General features: G+C 46.5%; 1 protein-coding gene across 1 annotated transcript in view; it reads right to left on the bottom strand.

The window, feature by feature from the left end:
• LOC146789044 (collagen alpha-6(VI) chain-like) overlaps positions 1 to 21,921 on the bottom strand; it is a 788,523-nt gene that overhangs the window by 346,860 nt on the left and 419,742 nt on the right. The window contains exon 7 of the mRNA XM_085631022.1: positions 17,338 to 17,895. Within this exon, the coding sequence (XP_085487148.1) occupies positions 17,338 to 17,895 (558 nt within the window). The remainder of the gene's footprint in view (positions 1 to 17,337; positions 17,896 to 21,921) is intronic.

Here is a 21,921-nt window from a genome sequence, read left to right as displayed (position 1 = left end):
ACTGCAACACTGATGAGTGTTTCATTGGGTCACGATCAGTTCCAAAGTATTTGGATTGTCTTACCTCGACACAGCCAAGTCGTTTGGTCGAGGCCAGTCCTCTAGGCTAAGTGACCAGAGGTACCCTGTGGGGTGTCATGTGAAGATTCTAGGTTGTTGACTGTGCTGAAGATAGCTCCTGGTTCCCACTGTGCCAAAAACCCATCATCTGTGGGCAAGTGACAGGCAAGCCCATGAAGAATTGCCAAATTCTCTCCAGAGGGCTGGAGCAAGCAGAGAACTGCAGCCCCTGCCTGAAGTTGGCCACTGTTAGAAGCCTCTGCTCCTGCCATGAACCTGGAAGTGATAACCTGTGTGACTGGCTACCACGCCACCCGAAGAGGACTGTACACGCTGCTGGAAGCACCTGTCTGCCACAGAGGAGAGCCCATTGCAGCAGGAAGAGTGAATGCAGCCTCACAACGCTCTTGTACTTCCACACACAGCAGCAGGCTTACGTTGTTGCTGATAAAAAACCAGCTGTTGCAGGAAGACCAAACATGGCCCACACTGCAACCATGGAGTGGTGAGAGACTGAGAAGGTCGAATGGAGCACAGAGCTGCTAAGCTGAACTTGGAGAAAGATTGATCAGGACGAGGCCTGGGGGACTGTGTGCTAACCTAGATACAAGATACAAGAGGCCTGACCTGTACCCATCAGTTTACCTAATTGAGCCTGAGCCTGCTACAAGGGGGGGACCCAGTTCCTGAGGAGTGGGCCCACTAAAGCCAGGTGAGGTGACAGTTTAATCAGCAACGGCCACATCTGTAAAAGGGGTATTCATGCATAATTGAATATGTAGTGACCTATGTTTTTGTGTAATAAAAGTACTTGTCTACTGCCTCCTGAACGTTGTATGACAATGACACACATACAGACCAATGGATGAAGGTGGCTGGCTAAAAGCCCGGATGAGTAACTATGTAATATGTATACATTAATCAAATGGAAGATCTTGCCTTACGCCAGGCCTACAAATTGCTGAATTTGTGAGGCTCTGGGGTTTCTCCACCAGTGCTGAATTTGCATCAAACATCATAATACACAAAACTGGGGAAAAGCCAAGTTCACTTCATTTTAGAAACAGTTTCAAGCAGCAAGAGATTCATTGCCCACATGGGAAGTTAAAAATGAGACAGACCCATTCCTTGGCGAGGGAAGAAATGGTTCCTGAACAAGTCTGCAGTAATAAGAGTGTTTTATGAAGTGTTTATGGTAACTGAGCACAGTCCATGAAAAGTTATTACATTCAAAATCACAATTTATGAAAAGATGAGGATTGGATTTTCAACAGGAGAGTAATGCAAGTTGGCCTTGCAAGGTACCATATTTCTCTGCGTTACTCCATCATCTCACTTGTTCCAGGACTGAATAATAAGTTCCTCCTGGACCCAGCACATAGCCTCCCTATCAGTTCTTTGATTCTTGGGTTTCCTCCTGGATTCCACTGGTTCTCACATTGTCTTGACATATAAGAAGAGTAGGAAATATAAGAGGCTGGGCTTTTGGCTAGGTTCACACTATAGAAACACCGTATACATACATACAAAACAACATTCATCAGGACTGCTCCAATGCTGCTTCCATTTAGGAAAGAGTTGAAGACTCACCTCTTTGAAGAACACTACATCACAATGCATTAACCGTCCACAACCCTTCCTCTGCTATCACTTGTTGACTATATGCTTGCACTTGACCATGTACAGTGTTCTGTTGCATTTTGGCTAGGTTTGCGCTATTGAAATACCATATACATTCATACCTACATACATGCATACATACATACTGACCAATTATGCTTGCTTGTCTTCTTTCTGTCCTTTTAGACACGTGGTTTTCCATTGTGAATTATGTCACTTGTGCAATAGTATTCTGAGGACCAGACACAGCTATGCAATAGGATGTTGGGATCTTCTACCAGGATCTGTGAGCTCTGACATCACAGGAAGTGCAAGCACTGATTGGGTCTGCCCCACCCATGGGTGACTGAGGTCAGGATGTTTCAAAGAGTGACATCATTGCAAGGCACCCCTGCTCTATAGGCACTGGGAGGAATAGAGTTCCACCGCTATTGTTAGAACCAGGGCCACTGGAGTTATGCAATTCCACGGCCACAGCTGTTTTCCATCATCTGTTGCATAATCTGCAAATTGTAACAAAAAAAGTTTGTTTCTAGCTCAAATGTATCAAACGTTACTGAAAATGCATCGAGGTGACTTTGCTCATAGTGGAAGGCCCTTTGCAGAGTTTAACTGGCCATCTTTCCGTTGGTTTTGTCTGTATTTGGATGTTGAACTGGCATTAATAAGATAAAATCTTTGCCCAGGCAGTATTACCAGTGTAACAAGCATTGGAAAAGCCAATACTTCTTGTCTATACAAAAGGTATTGGTTTTGGCAATGTGTTTTTGCCATGCTGTACACAAATGTGGCTGCTGTTCAGCATGGCTAAAAGTTAGTTGTGTAGAGTTTCCTAGAGTGGAGTGGGGGGAGTAGAGTGTTGTAGACTGTATTTGTTGGAGTAGAGTGTTGTATAGTTGAGTAGGGAGGATTAGAGTTCATTGGTTCAGTGGCAGAGAGTGTCATAGAGTGGTGTGGCGTAGAGTGAAGTGGCATAGAGTGGAGTGAGGTGGAATAGGGTGGAGTGGGATTGGATTGGATTGAGGTAGTGGAGTGGTTTGGATTGGAGTAGACTAGGGGGGATTGGATTGGAGTAGAGTGGGTTGGAATGTGTGCAGTGGGCTGGATTGGAGTGGGTTGACTAAATGGGGTGGACTGGATTGGAGTGGGGCGGATTGATATAGGGTGTGGTGTATTGGATTGGAGTGGTTTGGAGTGATGTGAATTAGATTGGTTTGAGGTTGGGGTGGATTGGATTGGATTAGAGTAGGGTGGTTTGGAGTGGCGTGAACTAGAGTGGAGCGTAAGGGGTGGATTGGGCTAGACCGGAGGGGTGGTGGATTGTAGTGGGTGAATTAGAATGGAGTGGGGTGGATTAGACTGGAGTGAGGTGGATTGGAGTGTTGTGGGCTGGATGGATTAAGTGGGTGGAATGGAGTAAGGTGGAATGGAGTGGGGTGGAATGGAGGTGGGTGAATTGATGTGAAATGAATTGGATTGGCATGGGAAGGTGTGGATTGGAGTGAAGTAGATTGGATTGCAATAGGTGGAATGTGTTGGAGTGAGGTGGATTGGTTTGAGTGGGGTGGATTTGATTGGGGTGGATTCAATTGAGGTGGATTGGATTGGGGTGGGATGAAGTGGACTGGGGTGGGGTGGATTGGGTTGAGGTGGATTGGATTGGATTGGATTGGGGTGGTGTGGATTGGAGTGGGGTAGATTGGATTTGCCTAGATTGGGGCGGATTGGGGTGGGGTGGGTTGGAATGGGGTGAGGTGGATTGGATTGGAGTGAGGTGGATTGAAGTTGAGTGGTGTGGGGTGGATTGGAGAGAGGGGGATTGGGATGTGGCAAATTGTTTTGGATGGAGTGGGCGGTCGAAGTGGGGCAGATTGTTTTGGAATGGAGTGGGGCAGATTGGAATGGGGCAGATTGTTTTGGATTGGAGTGGGGTAGATATGCAGGTGGTACACAACTGCTCATCTTAATAGGGGAGAAGCACGAAGAAACCAGATAAAACCTTTCTAGCGGCCTCTCCGAGGTAGCCAGTTGGATGAGGGCACACTGCCTAAAACTTTGGCAATGTGTTTTGCCATATTGTACAGCAGAGTGGCTGCTGTTCAGCTAGGCTTAACGTTAGTGGCATTGCATTTGCTAGAGTGGAGTGGGGGGGAATAGAGTGTTATAGACTGGATTTGTTGGAGCAGAGTGCCGTAGAGTGAAGTAGGGAGAGTAGAGTGTCGTAGAGTTTAGTAGACATGATTAGAGTTCTGTGGCAGAGTGTCATAGAGTGCAGTGTCATAGAGTGGAGCGGCATAGAGTGGAGTGACATAGAGTGGAGTAGGGGGGAATAGAGTGAAGTGGTTGGAGTGGATTGAGGTAGTGGGGTGGATTGGATTGGAGTATATTGGGTGGATTGGATTTGGGTAGAGTGGGGTGGATTGAGTGGAGTGGGGTGGATTGGATTGGATTGACTAAATGGGGTGAACTGGATTGGAGTGGGGGATTGGATTATTTTGAAGTGTGTGTATTGGATTAGAGTAATGTGGTATGGAGTGGGGTGAATTAGAGTGAAGTGAAGAGGGGTGGATTGAAGTGGGTTTTATTGGATTGGAGTGGGTGGGGTGGATTGGTTAGGAGTGGGGTGGATTAGACTGGAGGGGGGTAGACTGGCTTGGAGTGAGGTGGATTGGAGTGTGGTGGGCTGGATGGATTGGGTTGAGTGGGGTGGATTGGACTGCAGTGCAGTGGGGTGGACTGGATAGGGTGTATTAGATTGGTGTGGGTGGATTGAAATGGGGTGGGGTGGAGTGGATTGGATAGAGGTGGGATGGACTAGAGTGGGGTGAATTGGACTGGAATGGGGTGGGGTGGAATGGATTAATGAGAAATGGAGACAATGAATTGGAGTGAGGTGATTTGGAATGGTGCTGGTGGGATGGATGGAAGTGGAGTAGACTGAATTGCAGTGGGGTGGATTGGACTGGAGCGAGGTGCACTGGATAGGACGGGGTGGATTTGATTGAGGTGGTGTGTATTGGAGTAAGGTGGGTTGGATTGGAGTGGGGTAGATTGGATTTGGCTGGATTGGGTTGGATTGGAGTGGGGTGGATCGCAGTGGGGCGGATTTGAGTGGGACGGATTGTTTTGGATTGGAGTTGGGCAGATTGGAGTGAGGTTCATATTTTCAGCTAGGCAAAAAGTTTGTGGTATGGAGTTTCCTAGAGTGGAGTGGAGTGGGGGGAGTCGAGTGTCATAGACTGGATTACCAGGAGTAGAGTGTTGGAGAGTGAAGTAGGGAGAGAACAGTGTCATAGATTTGAGTAGAGGCGAGTAGAGTTCAATGGTTCAGTGGCAGAGAGTGTCATAGAGTGTAGTGTCATAGAGTGCAGTGTCGTACAGTAGAGCGGCGTAGAGTGGAGTTACATCAAGTGGAGTGGAGTGGGGTGGAATAGGGTGGAGTGGGATTGGATTTGACTGAGGTAGTGGGGTGGATTGGATTAGAGTAGATTTGGGTGGATTGGATTGGGGTAGAGTGGGTTAGATTGAGTGGGGTGCATTGGAGTGGGTGGATTAAATGGGGTCGTCCTGTTTGGAGTGGGGTGAATTAAAATGGGGTGAAGGGGATTGAATTGGAGTGGGGTGAATTGTATTGCAGTGGGCTGGGGAGGAGTGGGGTGGACTGGATTGGATTGGTGTGGGGTGGATTGAAATGGGGTGGGTTGGAATTGATTGGATTGGGAAGGCATGGGATGGACTAGAGTCAAGTGGATTGGAGTGGTGTGGTGGACTGGAGTGGGGTGGTCTGGAGTGGGGTGGAATGGATTGAGGTGGAATGGAGTGTGGTGGAATGGATTGAGGTGGAATAGAGTGGGGTGGAATGGAGTGGGGTGGAATGGAGTGGGGTGGAATGGATTGAGGTGGAATGGAGGGGGGTGAATTAGAGTGAGGTGATTTGGATTTGCACGGGGTGGGTTGGAGTCCATTGGATCGCTGTGAGGTGGATTGGAATGGAGTGAGGTGGATTGGATTGCGTTGGGAGGATTGGATTGGGGTGAATTGGATGGAGGTGGATTAAATGGGGGTGGTGTGGCTTGAAGTGGGGTGGGGTGGATTGGATTGGGGTATATTGGATTTGGCAGGATTGGGGTGGATTAGGGTGGAGTGTATTGGAATGTAGCGGGGTGGATTGGATGGAGGTGGAATGGATTGGAGTGAGGTGGATTTGATTGGAATTGGATGGATTGGAGTGGGGCGGATTGTTTTGGATTGGAATGGGGCGGATTGGAGTGGGGCAGATTGTTTGTATGCAGATCCTAACCAACAGGTTATCTCAATGGGGGAGAAACACAAAGAAACCAGCAACAAACCTTTGTAGCTGTCTCTACAAGGTACCCAGTTGGATGAGGGCACACTGCCTAAAACTTAACGCTGAAAAACAGAAATTCTACCTTTCAGTTGCACCCACCAGATTTTGGATTAATCATGATGGCTTATGTCCCTTGGATCCACACCTAAACCAAAATAAGTTGTAAAAAACCTAGAAGTCCTCATTGATGAGTCCTTAGAAAACTTTTCTGCTGGGCTCCAGTAGTTTGATGCAGAACCGTTGTTCAAGCCCTAATTACCAGTAGCTTGGACTACGGAAACGCCCTATACATGGGGAAGGCCGACTATCTTTTTACCCACCTGCTGATGATACAAAACTTGGAGGCAAAACCCATGTGCAATAAAGACAGATTCAGTTGCACTTCCACCTGCCTAAAAGCCCTCCACTGGTGCCCATCCAAAAGAGGGCCAAATGTAAACTTCTCTTCCTCGCTTACAAAACTCTTTATGACTCAGGTCCCATGATCCTTCGATCTGAAGTGAAGTTCTACAAACCTAAAATAAATCTGAGATCCGAAAATCTAGCCTTAGCCAAAACCAAATGTGTCAAAAAAGCCATAGCTGCTGGCCGCTCCTTCACCCATCTTGCCGCAGCCCAATAGAACTTGTTACCTTGGACCCCTGCCTCCCGAGTGACTGCCTCAGTTTCAGAAAGAAGCTTAAACATGGCTCTTCCCAGAGTAAATGATTTCATCCCTTAGATCGTCCCTTCCCCCAGTACCTCAGTAAGGATGTGGGGCAGTTGTCAGCGCTGAGAGTGCTCAATGCTCATGCTCTTCAAGTACTGCAAAATAAATAAATACATTGTTTTTGGATTGGAGTGGGGCTGATTGGAGTGAGGCAGATTGTTTTGAGATGGGAGTGGGACAGATTGTTGTGGACTGGAGTGGGCCAGATTGTTTTGGATTGGGGCAGATTGTTGGAGTGGGGCAGATTGGAGTGGGGTGTATTGGTGTGGGCAGATTGTTTTAGATTGAAGTGGGGCAGATTGGCGTCGGGAGGATTAGAATGGGGCAGATTGTTTTGGATTGGAGTAGAGCAGATTGAAGTGGGGCAAACTGGAGTGGTGTAGATTTGAGTGGGAAGATTTTTGGGATTGAGTGGGGCAGATTGTTTGGACTGTGGTGGGGAAGATTGGAGTGGGCAGATTGTTTGGGATTTTAGTAGGGCAGATTGGTGTTGGACAGATTGTTTTGGATGGAGTGGAGCAGATTGGAGTAGAGCAGACTGTTTTGGATTGGAATGGGGCAGTTTGGAGTGGGGCAAATTGGAATGGTGCCGATTGAAGTGTGGCAGATTGTTTTCGATTGTAATGGGGCAAATTGTTTTGGGATTGGAGTGGGCATATTGTTTTGGATTGGAGTGGGGCAGATTGGAGTTGAGTGGGTTGGGAGGATTGGAGTGGATTGGATTGTGGTGAGCAGTTTGGATTGGAGTGAGGTGGATTGGATTGGTCTGGGGTGGATTGGATTGAGCAGGGCATATTGGTGAGGGGTGAGATGGGGTGGATTGGCATGGATTGGAGTGGGGCGGGTTTGAGTGGGGTGGATTGGGGTGTACTGCAAAATTATATGTCAAAGCATAATTTCAGAAATAACACGTAAGAAAAATCAATGTCGCTTTGCAGTAAAATAATCCTCATGCTTAGAGAGCAGCGGACAGACACTGATTATGTTGAATCAGTCAGTGCTTGATCCCCGCTCCACAGAGAGGAACGGAAATGATGTTAGGCCTGCCTTGACGAATTTCTCAGCCGCAAAGAAATGTGCTATGCAAGACAACAAATGGTAAACAATGTTTTTGTTACTAACAGTGCCTCGCATGCCAGACTCATCCGCTAGCGCATGCTATTGCAAGTTCGACCCAAAAATTGACACAATAATGAAGTAATAGTATAAAAAATGTGCTGTATTATGTCGCATAATTTGGCTTTTCTTGCCACATAATTTAGTGAACCCTTCGCATAATGTGGTGCTCCCCGCTGCATCATTCCAAGGGCTCTGGTTAGGGTGAATAATCATTATTGCTGCAGAGCAACAAATCTCTCTTACAGAGTTCAAAGCCCTGCCTGAAATAAGTTTTCAAAGTCGTTAGCAGCGTTTTATTTTTGTAAAAGAGAAATAGGGCAAGTGCACTGGGAGTATTGCTGTGGCCTGATACATATCAATCTCCAGACAGACTTTAATAAAACCACGAACCCTGAGAACCACCGCCCGAGTGATACAGAACAGAAAGGGCGGAGCGATGGGAACATTTGGATAGATTTGAGGGGCCCTGCGTAAACTCCTGATAACCGGTGTTTACTGCTGGCGTGTTCTGTGCAACAGAATGATTTATTATCTTTTTCGGCAAATTTGCCTTGAAGAACGTCCCAGAGCGCGAGGGAGAGAGTCTAAAGCCGCGCGCATCATAAAACAGAAAGCAGCCAATCCCGGCGGCTCCTTTGACAGAGGCGGGAACACGTTGCCAAGAGAAACAGTGGTCCTGGATAATGAGGTCATTTATCTCCGAGAGGAGGGACTCGGATGGAGACAGGCCCGAGCCCAACGGATATGGCCTTTGGGAAGAAATCTAGGGCGGAGAGTTCATAGGTAGGACCAGTGAGTGAGTGTGCTGCGCGTGGGAGCCTATATGTGCATGGAGGAGAGGGGAGAGGCGGGTGTGTGATTTGATACACACAATACCAACCAAACAAGCATTTGCAATGCAACAGGTCTCGAATTTGTCAGATTTGGAGCTATTGGCGTTGTAAATTACAATGTGTTATCTATATGTTTCGGTTTGGAGTGTAGTGGATTTATGAACAGAGACCTAGCTGCAGCACTGTCTAGAGGACTAAGAATAGAAATTACAACTGGGAACTGAGACACTTAGAATGGAGGAATTACTGACAGTGTCCAGAGAAGCAGCTACCAGCACTGCCTAGAGGACTATGAATGAGAAATTACGACCATGACCAGAGACGCAGCTGTAGCACTGTCCTGAGGACTTAGAATGAGGAATTACCGACGGGAGGATTACAAGGGGCAAAAGGACGCTGGATAGAGGGAGTATGAGATGAATGTAAAGGGAGAGAGGACCCCAGGAAATAGCTATGACGGGGAAAGATCTGGGTGAAAGTAATGATGTCAGGGGGGGGGATACGAGGCAGTGGGTTGGGGACAGGGTAAGGAGGGAGCAGAGAGAAGCGGAGGGTGAAAGGGAAACATCCGGGTGAGAAAACAGGAAGTGGGAAGGAAGTTTTCAAACACTTCCAGCCGCAATGAGCTTGTGCAACACCCCCCACCTCCATGAAAGCTCTGAAGTCTCATATCTAACTACGTGGCCTAAGTTCAAAGTACGAGGGTTGCCGTTTCTAAGGAAGGTGTAAATACAACCATTCACCCACGGCAAGATTAACCTCCACAAAAGAAAGCGGCTTGAGGGTGCAGTCGCTGCTGGAAGGCGCTGGATAACACCTCATCAAAACAAACCGGGTACACAAGGAACCTGGTCATACAACAGCCCAGGGTGAGAACCATCAACTACCTGCACCTCAATCCTCTTGACAAGTCTGAATGATTGAATGAATGCATCCACAGAGCTGGTCTTTCCGCGGAAAGCACCCTGGGAAAAAACAGATTTGTCACAACTTTCTCTTTATGTATTGAAAATGTTTGAGGAAGGCGAGGGGGAAAAATAAAGTAGGGCCACGAAAAGAAAACCAAACGAAAAGCAGACAAGGGGCCTACGACCGTAAAAAACAAGCATTTGCAATGCAATAGGTCTCGCAAATATAAGAGTTTGAGCTATTGGCATTGTAAAATTACAATTCCTTTTATTTATGTTTTGGTCTTAAAACAAACAAAAGGCATTGTCATTAACAATGTCAGTAGCATAAACTCGCATAAAAGCAGTGTGTGGAGTGCAGCAGTGTGCGGCGTGCAGCGTTTTGTGCGGCGTGCAGCAGATGTGTGCGGCGTGCAGCAGTGTGCTGCGTGCAGCAGTGTGCGCCGTGCAGCAGTGTGCTGTGTGCAGCAGTGTGCGGCGGGCAGCGGTGTGCGGCGGGCAGCAGTGTGTGGTGTGCAGCGTCATGCAGCAGTGTGTGGCTTGCAGCAGTGTGTGGCGTGCTGCAGTGTGTGGCGTGCAGCAGTGTGTGGCGTGCAGCAGTGTGCGGCGTGCAGCAGTGTGCGGCGTGCAGCAGTGTGCGGCATGCAGCAGTGTGAGGCGTGCAGCAGTGTGTGGCGTGCAGCAGCATGCAGCAGTGTGTGGCGTGCAGCAGTGTGTAACGTGCTGCAGTGTGTGGCGTGCTGCGTGTAGCAGTGTGCGGCGTGCAGCAGTGTGCGGCGTGCAGCAGTGTGTGGCGTGCAGCAGTGTGTGGCGTGCAGCGGCATGCAGCAGTGTGTGGCGTGCATCAGTGTGTGGCGTGTAGCAGTGTTGCGCGTGCAGCAGTGTGTGGCGTGCAGCAGTGTGTGGCATGCAGCGGCATGCAGCAGTGTGTGGCGTGCAGCAGTGTGTGGCGTGCAGCAGTGTGTGGCGTGCATCAGTGTGTGGCGTGCATCAGTGTGTGGCATGTAGCAGTGTCACGGTTGCAGCAGTGTGCGGCGTGCAGCAGTGTGTGGCGTGCAGCAGTGTGTGGCGTGCAGCAGTGTGTGGCGTGCAGCAGTGTGTGGCGTGCAGCAGTATGTGGCGTGCAGCAGTGTGTGGCATGCAGCAGTGTGTGGCGTGCAGCAGTGTGTGTCGTGCATCAGTGTGTGGCGTGTAGCAGTGTGTGGCGTGCAGCAGTGTGTGGCGTGCAGCTGTGTGTGGCGTGCAGCGGCATGCAGCAGTGTGTGGCGTGCAGCAGTGTGTGGCGTGCATCAGTGTGTGGCATGTAGCAGTTTTGGCCTTTAAACAACATGTCCTCCCCATTTGTAGGGTTTCTGTGCTCTGTGTTAGGCAGGCTAACCATTCAAACATGCTCTGTAAAGCTTCAACATGATAAAAGCCCCGGCACCTCTTTGGTTACAAATTAAGCACTAGGAAAGTGGCTGTAGCCAAGACACTATTGAATTTTAGTTTATATGCTCTGTGTTACGCAAACTAAATAAAGACATATACAGTGTAAAGCTGCTGCCTCATCAAAACACCGGCACTTCCTTTGTTACAAGTGTTGCGCGTGCAGCAGTGTGTGGCGTGCAGCAGTGTGTGGCGTGCAGCGGCATGCAGCAGTGTGTGGCGTGCAGCAGTGTGTGGCGTGCAGCAGTGTGTGGCGTGCATCAGTGTGTGGCGTGCATCAGTGTGTGGCATGTAGCAGTGTCACGGTTGCAGCAGTGTGCGGCGTGCAGCAGTGTGTGGCGTGCAGCAGTGTGTGGCGTGCAGCAGTGTGTGGCGTGCAGCAGTATGTGGCGTGCAGCAGTGTGTGGCATGCAGCAGTGTGTGGCGTGCAGCAGTGTGTGTCGTGCATCAGTGTGTGGCGTGTAGCAGTGTGTGGCGTGCAGCAGTGTGTGACGTGCAGCAGTGTGTGGCGTGCAGCGGCATGCAGCAGTGTGTGGCGTGCAGCAGTGTGTGGCGTGCATCAGTGTGTGGCATGTAGCAGTTTTGGCCTTTAAACAACATGTCCTCCCCATTTGTAGGGTTTCTGTGCTCTGTGTTAGGCAGGCTAACCATTCAAACATGCTCTGTAAAGCTTCAACATGATAAAAGCCCCGGCACCTCTTTGGTTACAAATTAAGCACTAGGAAAGTGGCTGTAGCCAAGACACTATTGAATTTTAGTTTATATGCTCTGTGTTACGCAAACTAAATAAAGACATATACAGTGTAAAGCTGCTGCCTCATCAAAACACCGGCACTTCCTTTGTTACAAATTAAGCACTAGGAGGGTGGCTGTAGCTACGTGTTTGCAGCTACACACAAATAAAAATAATAACGTAGCTCCACTTTAGGTCATATTTATGTTTGTGTCTATGGAAATATCAACTAATTTGTCCACAATCACAGGCTATTAAGCATATTCAGACATTAAAACCTGGTTTCAAAACTCGTAGGTTAGCAGTAGTGGCCTTTAAAGAACAACCCCTCCCCATTTTTCCGGTTTGTGTGCTCTGTATTGGGCAGGCTAAATAAAACAACATGCTGTGTAAAGTTGCCACCTAATCAGAGCCCCGACACCTCTTCTGTTACAAATTAAGCACTGGAAAATTGGCTGTAGCCAAGCCACTATTAAATTTCAGTTTATGTCCTCTGTGTTACACAAAATAAAAAAAAAGTATAAAGTGTAAAGCTTCTGCCTCATTAAAACACCAGCACTTATTTGTTACAAATTAAGCACTAGGTGGGCGGCTGTAGCTACGTGTTTACAGCTACACACAAAAAGGGAGCCTGAAATTCTGCTGTAGTGTGAGTTTCCATGTAAGTTTCTACACTTGAGAAAGGAAACCAGGACCGGCTAAATAAACCTAAACAAGCCTAGCAATCAAGATTGTAATCTGTTAGTCTGCAGCATCTGTGGAATGCAAATGGGCAACAGCAGGATGCTAAAGTTGTTAAACCAATAAAGGTCACTACTGAAGTTATAAAAAAAGAGAAATAACAAACACAAGAAAAAAAATACATTTAAAAGAGACAAAAAACAAATTAACATTTGCACGCGTGTCTGTATTTTCAAAAAAATAAAACAACAATGAAGCAGCAAATGTAAAAAAAATCAATACAAACATATAAAATACGAGATTACAACATGGTTTCTGAGTACCTGTAGCTACGTGTTTGCAGCTACACACAAATAAAAATAATAACGTAGCTCCACTTTAGGTCATATTTATTTTTGTGTGTATTTAAACATTAAATAATGCTCGCGAGCGTTCCGTGGTTGATGCTTGGGTGACTGCTCTCCGATGCATTGTGTGGAAAGTTACCTTTATAATTATTATAGTCGCAAGTGAGTTACCTTTATAATTATTATAGTCGCAAGTGGTGATTGTCTCTGGTTTTTTGTGCTAATTAACTCAGGCTAACCAAAAAACATGTTCTGTAATGCTGCCCACATTAAAGCACCAGCACCTCTTTGATTACAACTTATGCACTAGGAAAGTGGCTGTAGCCAAGACACTATGGAATTTAATTTACATGCTCTCTGTTATGCAAACTAAATAAAGACATATGAAGTGTAAAGCTGCTGCCTAATCAAAACACTGGCATTTCCTTTGTTACAAATTAAGCAGTAGGAGGGTGGCTGTAGCTACGTGTTTGCAGCTAGACACAAATGAAAATAATAATGTAGCTCCACTTTAGGTCATATCTATTTTTGTGTCTATTCAAACATTAAATAATGGTCGCGAGCATTCCATGGTTGATGCTTGGGTGACTGCTCTCCGATGCATTGTGTGGGAAGTTACCTTTATAATTATTATAGTCGCAAGTGGTGATTGTCTCTGGTTTTTTGTGCAAATTAACTCACAGGAGACAAACAAAAAATCTGCATGCTGTCTAAAATAGTGAAACCGAACTGGAATCCAGGTTAACAGACTTTAAATAGTTTAAGAGCCTTTTTCGTGAAGCACACAAGAAGCCCGGCGGAGCATGGCGTGCGCGCGCTTGGGGGCGGGGGAGCGGACCCTTTGAAGTGCTCCCAAAAGGCAGATTGCATGGCGACACGATGCGCGTGATTGTGCGCGTGCTAGCCATGCAATCCGCTTTTTGGGAGCACTTTTCAAACCCGCTTTCTATAGTCTCGCTTTGCGATCGCTTACGCGATAGCAAGGTCGAGACCTAAAAATCATTAGTGTAAAGGAGGCCTCGAAGTCTGCCGACGCCTTAATCCTCCGTTATAAGAAGCAGGAGGCACTGATCCGAAGGGTGGAGGGCGGCGGCGCTGACGTGAATTACTGTGCAGTCCACGGCCCGCTTTCGAATCCCTACTTATGGAGGTCATTAGCAGGCAAGGGTCAGGGATTGCTTGTAATCATTCAAATTAAGTGCTGACTGAACTATCCTGTTGGGGCACCGGATTTATTTCCTCTCAGGCGGCTGCAGATCGGGGACTGCGGTGTAATACATGAAGCACACGGTACCGAAGTGTCCCACCCCTGGTATCGCCTCCCACCAGCACAGTATCCCAACAACACTGCCACTGCAATGCCACTCGGTGGAATGCATGACGGCCTGCCCTGCTTTTCACATATCACATTGTGATGGACTGGATCACAGTTTAGAGCCGACAATAACAAGCATTGGCCGCACGCGCGCCTCGCGCTTAAAGTAAAAAAAAAAAAAAAAGACAAGCCCGGCGGAGCGTGGCGCGCGCGCGCTTGGGGGTGGGGGAGCGCATTCCAGGCGGAGGAGTGGACCCTTTGAAGTGCTCCCAAAAGCGGAGTGCATGGCGGCACGATGCTCGTGATTGTGCACGTACTAGCCATGCAATCAGCTTTTGGGAGCACTTTGAAAATCCCCTTTACAATAGTCTCGCTTTGCGATCGCTTACGCGATAGCAAGGTCAAGACCTAAAAACAGATGCATCGAGTTCACAAGAGACAGGTACTTTTCCAGACACAGCAGGCCATATTATTTAGTCATATTTTGCAATGCTACATGATGCTGTGTGTGGGTAGCATGGCTATTTAAAAAAAAATATATATATTTTGGGTTGTTAGGTCATCTAACTGATGTTCTTTGGGGCAGATTTATGTTAGACTTGCGCCACTTTTACACCGCCGTTGCGTCACTTTTGTGACGCAGCGGCGGCGTAAACCCTGCGCCATGTTGCGCCCCATTTACATTGTGACGCATCTATGGAGATGCATCACGGTGTAAAGCCCTGCGCCACATTAAACCTGCGTCAGGTTTAATGTATGCAGGGTGGGCGTTCCATCGGAAAAAGCCTCGGAAAAGTGGCGCAGTGAAATCTACAAGATTTCACTCAGTCACTTTTCCGACGCTGCTGCGTCAAAACCTTGCGCCTGCTTGAAGCAGGCGTAAGGCATGACGCAGCATGTTAGGTATGGGCAGCCCCTAAACATTGCTGGAGTTGCGTCGTGCTTGCGACACGACTCCAGCAATGCGCCGCCCTTACGCCATCAGATGCGTCACGCATCTGTTTATCCTTGCGCCACGATGCGCTGCATTGTAAATGCGGCGCATCTGTGATGGCGCAAGGGTAAACTTGCGTGACGCATCTTTCCTGGCGCATCCCTGCTGATTTGCAGGGATGCGCCAGGAAACATAAATCTGCCCCCTTGTCTTTTATGATGCTCAATACTATGAAGTGTTACTTAACCTCAGGTTTTGTGTTGTGTAGTTAATTATGTTATTTTGTGAATATTTGTACCAAACTAATGCCTCACCATTGAAACAAACTGACTTTAACCATGTTATGTTGTTATTTTAATTTAGTACAGCGCCCAAATCACCCCAGAAGGGTATCTGGGCGCTAGTGCAGTCTCCTGCAACAGAAGAAGAGAAGGCACCCTCAGACATTGCTGCTGCATTTAAGTGCCAATGAATCTGGATATGTTTGAATGTCGGATGGCATGCGTTATACACAGTGGCGGCTTCGCAGCTCTGGTTCGTCTGGACCTCGCGGAAGCGTTGGGCTCTGCTGAACACGGTTTCAGTGTTCAGCACATTTCTACTGGGATTGCATTGCTCTTGGTTGTTCTGCCAAAGTTACCTCTGGGAATCAGGTCCTTGGTCTAGGAGGACATAAAGGTATATCATCACTAACTACAGGAATTCACTCCACTGAGGCCCTCCATCCTTCTTACTGGGAAAAACACTTTGGATCCAAAACCTTGTGGTCCGATCCATCTGAGGTCTGAGAAAATTGAACCTGGTGTTAGAGCTCAGGAAAATCTTCACTAGATATCCATCTCTTAGAGGCTTACATTTAAAGCCCCCTTGATTACTCATCTGATTTATTATGACATCGTTCTAGTGGTTCTTTCAAGGAAAATACAGCAAACTATTTATTTTTTGGGGGTAGTTTTATATAGCGTAAACCCGACCCGAAGGTATCAGAGCGCTTTACATGAGCACCAGTTGCATTAGAGACGGACACATTCATTTTGTTAGGCACGGGGAGATTAAGTGATTTGCCCAGAATCACAGGATGTTGAGTGTATCTGCTGAGACTCGAACCCGGTGCCCCAGCTTCGAGGTCGATGCTCTAGCCTCAGTGACAACTGCGGCACACTACTGATGTCTGTTCCTAGAATCAATTGTGCCTTTATGGGAGCTCTGCTTTTTCCTTCTGACATCAACTGTGAAAATGTTTCTAGCTACATATTTGTGGTATTCAAGACCACCACAAATTTCACAAACCTCCAAAGTCACAGCTGTTCATGTAAGTTTCCCTCCCTAAAATATCAGGGGCCAGCTATCTGCATGCCCATGGTGAACGTGCTCTTACCAATACAAATAAATCGTACATTTCCACCGAAGATTTGCATAGATTGCATTTTTTGGGGTACTCAAAATCCCGACCAGAATTAATTTAAATTTAAATGAACTGTAGTTTTCCATGCACACTCCTCCTACTTTAAATGTACTCTCCTTAATAGATTAAGAAATCTACTAAATTCTTCTTATTCTAGACTGGAAAATATGTTTCTCTGTAGAGAAATCATTTCCCCAGACCCCCCTAAAATATGATGAAGTTACCTTTGGATTCCTACCCTGGAAGCAGGCATTACCAGTTTGGGAAACAACTTTCGAAATGTTTGTAAATACTCACAAACCCATGTGACCCTTATCACAGCACACTTTTCTGATCTTAAATATGAACATAGTAATTCAAGAAATTTCATATGACTGGCTGATTGGCCACAGCATTAAGTTTGAGTGTTACAGCTGAAATTTTATAGATTCTTGTTTGGTAAATCAGCATCTTATAATTGACACTCGGAGTTCACTGTTTCGTGCACCTCTGCAAAGCTTAACTTAGATGTCCCAGAAAGTTTATGGAAGGTGGGTGGTGAATCCATGCCTTTCAAGGTTGTTGATGGAGAAAAGACTAAAATGGAATTGAAGACCAGAAGGAGATTGAGTGAAAGGATACTAAATGATGTAGAGTGGTGAAAAAGCTGAAGACCAACCACACGAATGGTACGCCCAGTACCAGTGAGAATGACATTTGGAAGACTCAATGGGATTGAAATCTCTTTTCAAAACTATAAGCTATCTATGGCCTATATGCTAACAATTGTGATTTCTATATTGGCGAGGTGACCCGGAATACATTTAGTGCAAATAATGGCAGATGCATAGTACACAGTGTTTGCACAATTGTCACACGTCAAACATCTAGCATATTTGGGGTGTTAGTTAGTCTTACCCTCATAGGGACTGCAGATCCCAAGGAGCATATTATCTTCAATTTTCTTCAACACATCAAAGTTTTCCACAAAAAAAACCATCTCTCGCTTCCCGCTGATCTCTACCAGTTGGGTTATATTTGCACCATGCACACCCACTGAATAGATTGTTATGCCCGTCTGTCTCAAAAACGTTGCGGGGTCCTTGACTTCATCCGTTGCTTCTCCGTCTGTGATCAAGATGAGAAACTGTTTGACTTGCTGCCTTCCACCTTTATGTGGTTTAAAGTAATCAGCCACAAATGTCAAGGCACCTCCAGTTAGGGTGCCTGCACCTAAAGGGGTCATGCTATCGATGGCACTCTGAATGTCACGTTTGTTGGTATGTTTGTTCATTTGGAATTCCTCCTTGTTTGTGTCACTGAACTGTACAGCGCCAACCCGTACCTTGTCAGTGCCTATATCCGATTTGTTGACCAACTCACGCATGAAGGTTTTGATCTTCTCAAAATTATCTGGTCCTATGCTTCCTGAACCATCCACCAAAAACATGATGTCCGCCTCCATCTGCTTGCAGGCTACAGAGTAGATAGATAAACAGATTAATGAAAGAAGTGACAGTACCATAATGTAAATCAGACAAAGCATGAGCTAATCAGATATTGATAATATCAACTTTTTTTCTCCTAGTCTGGTCCACTTTTTAGTATATGTTCACATTGCTGGCACAGTGCTCTATTTATACGGATTTTTTCATAATTGTTCGATAAAACGTCGATTAATTATTACCAATTAAGTTGTTATTGCAGTGCTTTAAGTGTAATAAAATAGTGCAAGTGATAATCACCAAGTTCATCAATGAAGCAGCAGGTGAAAGGTGTGGGTGCTCACCAGCCCTCTAACCATAGTTTTAAACAATTGGTAAACTCTTTACATTTTGTTTGTGTGACCTGTGGCCTTAATTTGCTTTATCAAATGGCCCTTCTATTTAGAGTAAGTCATGAAGGCACACACACTCAGAATCTTTTTTTACTCCATTAATAAACAATTCATAATGTCTTAAACAAGAGAGGCAGTACTTTCCTGGTTATATAGGTGTGTACAATTTTTTTCTTTATGCTTTGGAGTCCAGGAAGTTCATTCACTTGTCGATAGTGGGTAAAATAAAAAAAACAAAGCTGCTGCTAAGATTTAGGCCTATCTTTGTCAACGTCTTAATGTTTCTGTATCTAAAGTTCCCAAGTAACTAAGAGCAATTCTAATGTGCCTTATTGCAGTTATCTGACTAATCCTCAAGGCAATGCAACTGTACAGCACAAGATAACCTAAAAATAATAGCCATCATCATACAATAGTCTGAGAATTTCTATATGGAGTGGGGAATAAGTTTTAGAATTTCCTCTCTTGATATCATTGATATTTCTCAGGTACTTGCCAACAGTTGCTCTTTTCCTTCTGTCACTGAATCCTACAAAGTGCAATGCAGATTTGCATAGTTGTCCTCCCGCTCTCTGCTTTTCTGCAACTTTTCGATGCTTCTCTTGGTTTAAGTAGTAGACATCCATTTAGTAAAATTACTATTGTACTTGGATGACAGTGAAACAGACTCATACTACAGATTGTCTAGACCATGTCTATTTATGAGTGAATAAAAGTTACCCTTGAAGTTGAGAGATCCAAGTTCTACTCTTAGGAGGGATGGGATCAAAGTACTGCCTTTCGACTGCCTCACAACCTCGGCTCTCCTTCAAGCTCATTCCAACAAGTTAGAAGTCCAACTGTCTTCAGTGGTGGCTAGTCAACGGGGGCAATAGATCAGTGCGCTGTCACCTGTGAATGTTATCATACTGCCCCTGGCCTATGCTCGCATTTATAAAAAACAAATGTCTTAGCCGTGAGCCCCGGGTGTTTCTGGCAGAGGCCATTATGACTGCTGTTAGTCGTTTGCTCCACCTAGGCTTCACTAAAGCGGCATGGTGTTGAGGCGGTGGTAGAGACCTCAGTGCAGTAGCCCGTCCAGACCTGGCTATTTCCCGACGTGACACTTCTGCAGGCTGTGTCCCGGTCCGGCCTCTATTACAGGATTTTGGATAACAGTGACGTGGGTACCCGAGGCTGCCGCTGTCCTTGCTGCTCCTGCTGTTGTGCTGCCCCCCTCGGGCTCTGGGGACCTCGACTGCTACATTTGGATGGGAGAGCGACAGGCACTGGTGAGGTGAGCCTCTGGATTTGTGAGTACCATTTATGCTGACTACAGCATTAGAACGGAGGGGTGCCAGTTGCTGCTGCTTTATCAAACATCACACTCAATGCAGGCATTTTTGAGGCTGTTTAAGGCTTCACTGAAGGTTTGGACCCACACGGTCCCTCAGGGGGCATCAGGTGGGGCGACAGAGACATCGGAGGTGAGAGAGGCATTGAGGAATGGTGGTGTGTGCATAGGAGTTTGGCGGTTCCTCATACTGAGCAGAAGCGGGTGTCGTTAGGGCGAGTGTGGCATGCTCTCAAGGAGTCCCCCCTTACACCAGATAACTTCAAAGAGCAGCAGAAGGGCAAGGACATCAGTCACACATTGACCCTGGTTGCAAATAGTGTCACTTCACCTATTGAATTTTATTTTAGAATTACTGACTTTTTAAAGCTTGTTACCAACATTGACAGTATCTCACCATTGCAGACCCCGGGTAGCCTCCCTGACGTCAAAAGCAAGCCAATAAGCAAGCTAAGACTCTTAGACCTGTTAATAGCCCTGTCAATTGGGGACATTTACAGCGCAAGTCTATAGTGCATTCATTTGGTCCTCATACCGCACTCCCCATTAACTCTATAGGAGCCGAAACTCATCACAGGGGGGGTGCTGCAATGTGAGAAAGGAGGTAATTCTGTAGATGGGGTAACTCTCATAAGCAATCCCTCGTCACTGTCCCATAACAACAGCATCGGACACGGGAAGGCTATTCATGCAGCCCTGGTTTTGGTGGACGTAGACATTGATGAGCCGGCAGATTCGCTCCAGCTACAGGAGATGGAGCCGATGCTCCTTAGCCCCTTCGGTCTGCCTGAGCTGAGTTTGAGTAGGACCACCAAGAGAGAGACTATGCAGGACTATAATCACCTGCTTACTCCCTTAAAGCTGCCCCTTACGAAATTCCATTCACCTCCTGATCAAATATCCCAAGCCCATTTGGAATCGCTCCCATTGGACCAATTCAAAGAATACCTTTCAGGATCACCCCCTTTTTTATCAGAGCAAATGAAAAGAGGTGTTGATACTGATATCTCGGAGGCCGAAAGTACGCCCTAAAGAGTAGCGCACTTCCAACCAGTGACAGAAAGCATAAGGGATGGGAAAGATGCCAGCAGTGCATATCCAGTTTCCTTGATGGCATCCCTTTGAAACTCTATACTATATCATCTGGACACAATTTCTTCGGCCCTCAAATGTCACTCCGGTAAAATGGAGTTGAAGGTGGATCTTCTTAACACTTTAGCTGTTCATGTTGTAGGCATTGATAACAAATGAAAGGCTTTTAATAAAATAGTACTCAGAGTGCAGGTCGAATCTGCGCCTAATTATCAAACCTGCTCGTCTTCAACTACACTTGATCTTCTTACCTCTGTTCCATCAGTTCTATCTGCCATACTGGATGAAGTCAGAGGCTCTAGACAATGGCCTGAAAACTGTCCCCCCGGGATGTGCTGTAAGGAGGAGTTTTCGGTGGAGGCACAAACGCTTGTATCGTCAGATGTGGCACTCCATCTCAATGGCAATGGATGAGGGGTGCTCAAATAGGGCCGGCCTTCAATCCGAGTGATGCACCACCTAGTTCTGGCTGACAGAAAACTGCCCTAATGTCAATTGGGTTGCCAAATAACGCACATTCTGCACCTCCCACACCCCAATGGTTGACCAAAAGGGAGAGAAAACAGCAGAGGAAAGCAAGAAGGAACAGGGCATTCGATCTAGCCACTGTAGGGCTAATACGGATAAATCTGCACAGTTAACACCTTGCTCTTCTGACCGGGCCACAACTATGGCTCTCCAGCACACCCTTAATAAAGGATATGTCATCGAAGGGAATGCAGATCTACATGATTTTCCAGCCATCCACTCAGAGACGTTTTAAGGCATGGGCAAAGTGGGCTCTGGCCCACGGCCCCAGCCTTTCAGGGGGCCCCCTGATAGAGCCAGCTATGTTCTGTAGAAAGTCTTGCCCTGTTTAACTTCTATATTGTTAAAGATTGTTTTAAATGCCGTTTTCATGCAACATTCATGAAAAGGATTTTTTTTTAGATCAAAACAGGACTCGCATATGAGAAATGGGAGGGTGTCACAGAGATCATTTGCAGTAATATTAGTGAGCACCTGCTGTGTTACAATATTTAAATCACACGCCACTATCCAAGGATATTAGATGTGAATACATTTAGAATTTGGACGAGTGTGTGTGCGCACTGTTAGTGATGTGATCAAAGAGGCCAAAAAAGAGATGAAATTGGATCATACATCAAAAGTTGTTCTGAACAGGGGCCCTCAAAATACAATTGACCCAGGGCCCCCAAAATCCTTAAAATGTCCCTGCATCCACTGCCCCAAAAGCTAC

Source organism: Triturus cristatus, chromosome 10 (genome assembly GCF_964204655.1).
Source record: "Triturus cristatus chromosome 10, aTriCri1.1, whole genome shotgun sequence".
Taxonomy (NCBI): Eukaryota; Metazoa; Chordata; class Amphibia; order Caudata; family Salamandridae; genus Triturus; species Triturus cristatus.
Note: the sequence above shows the minus strand (reverse complement) of the source record. Positions and strands in the feature narration are given on the sequence as shown.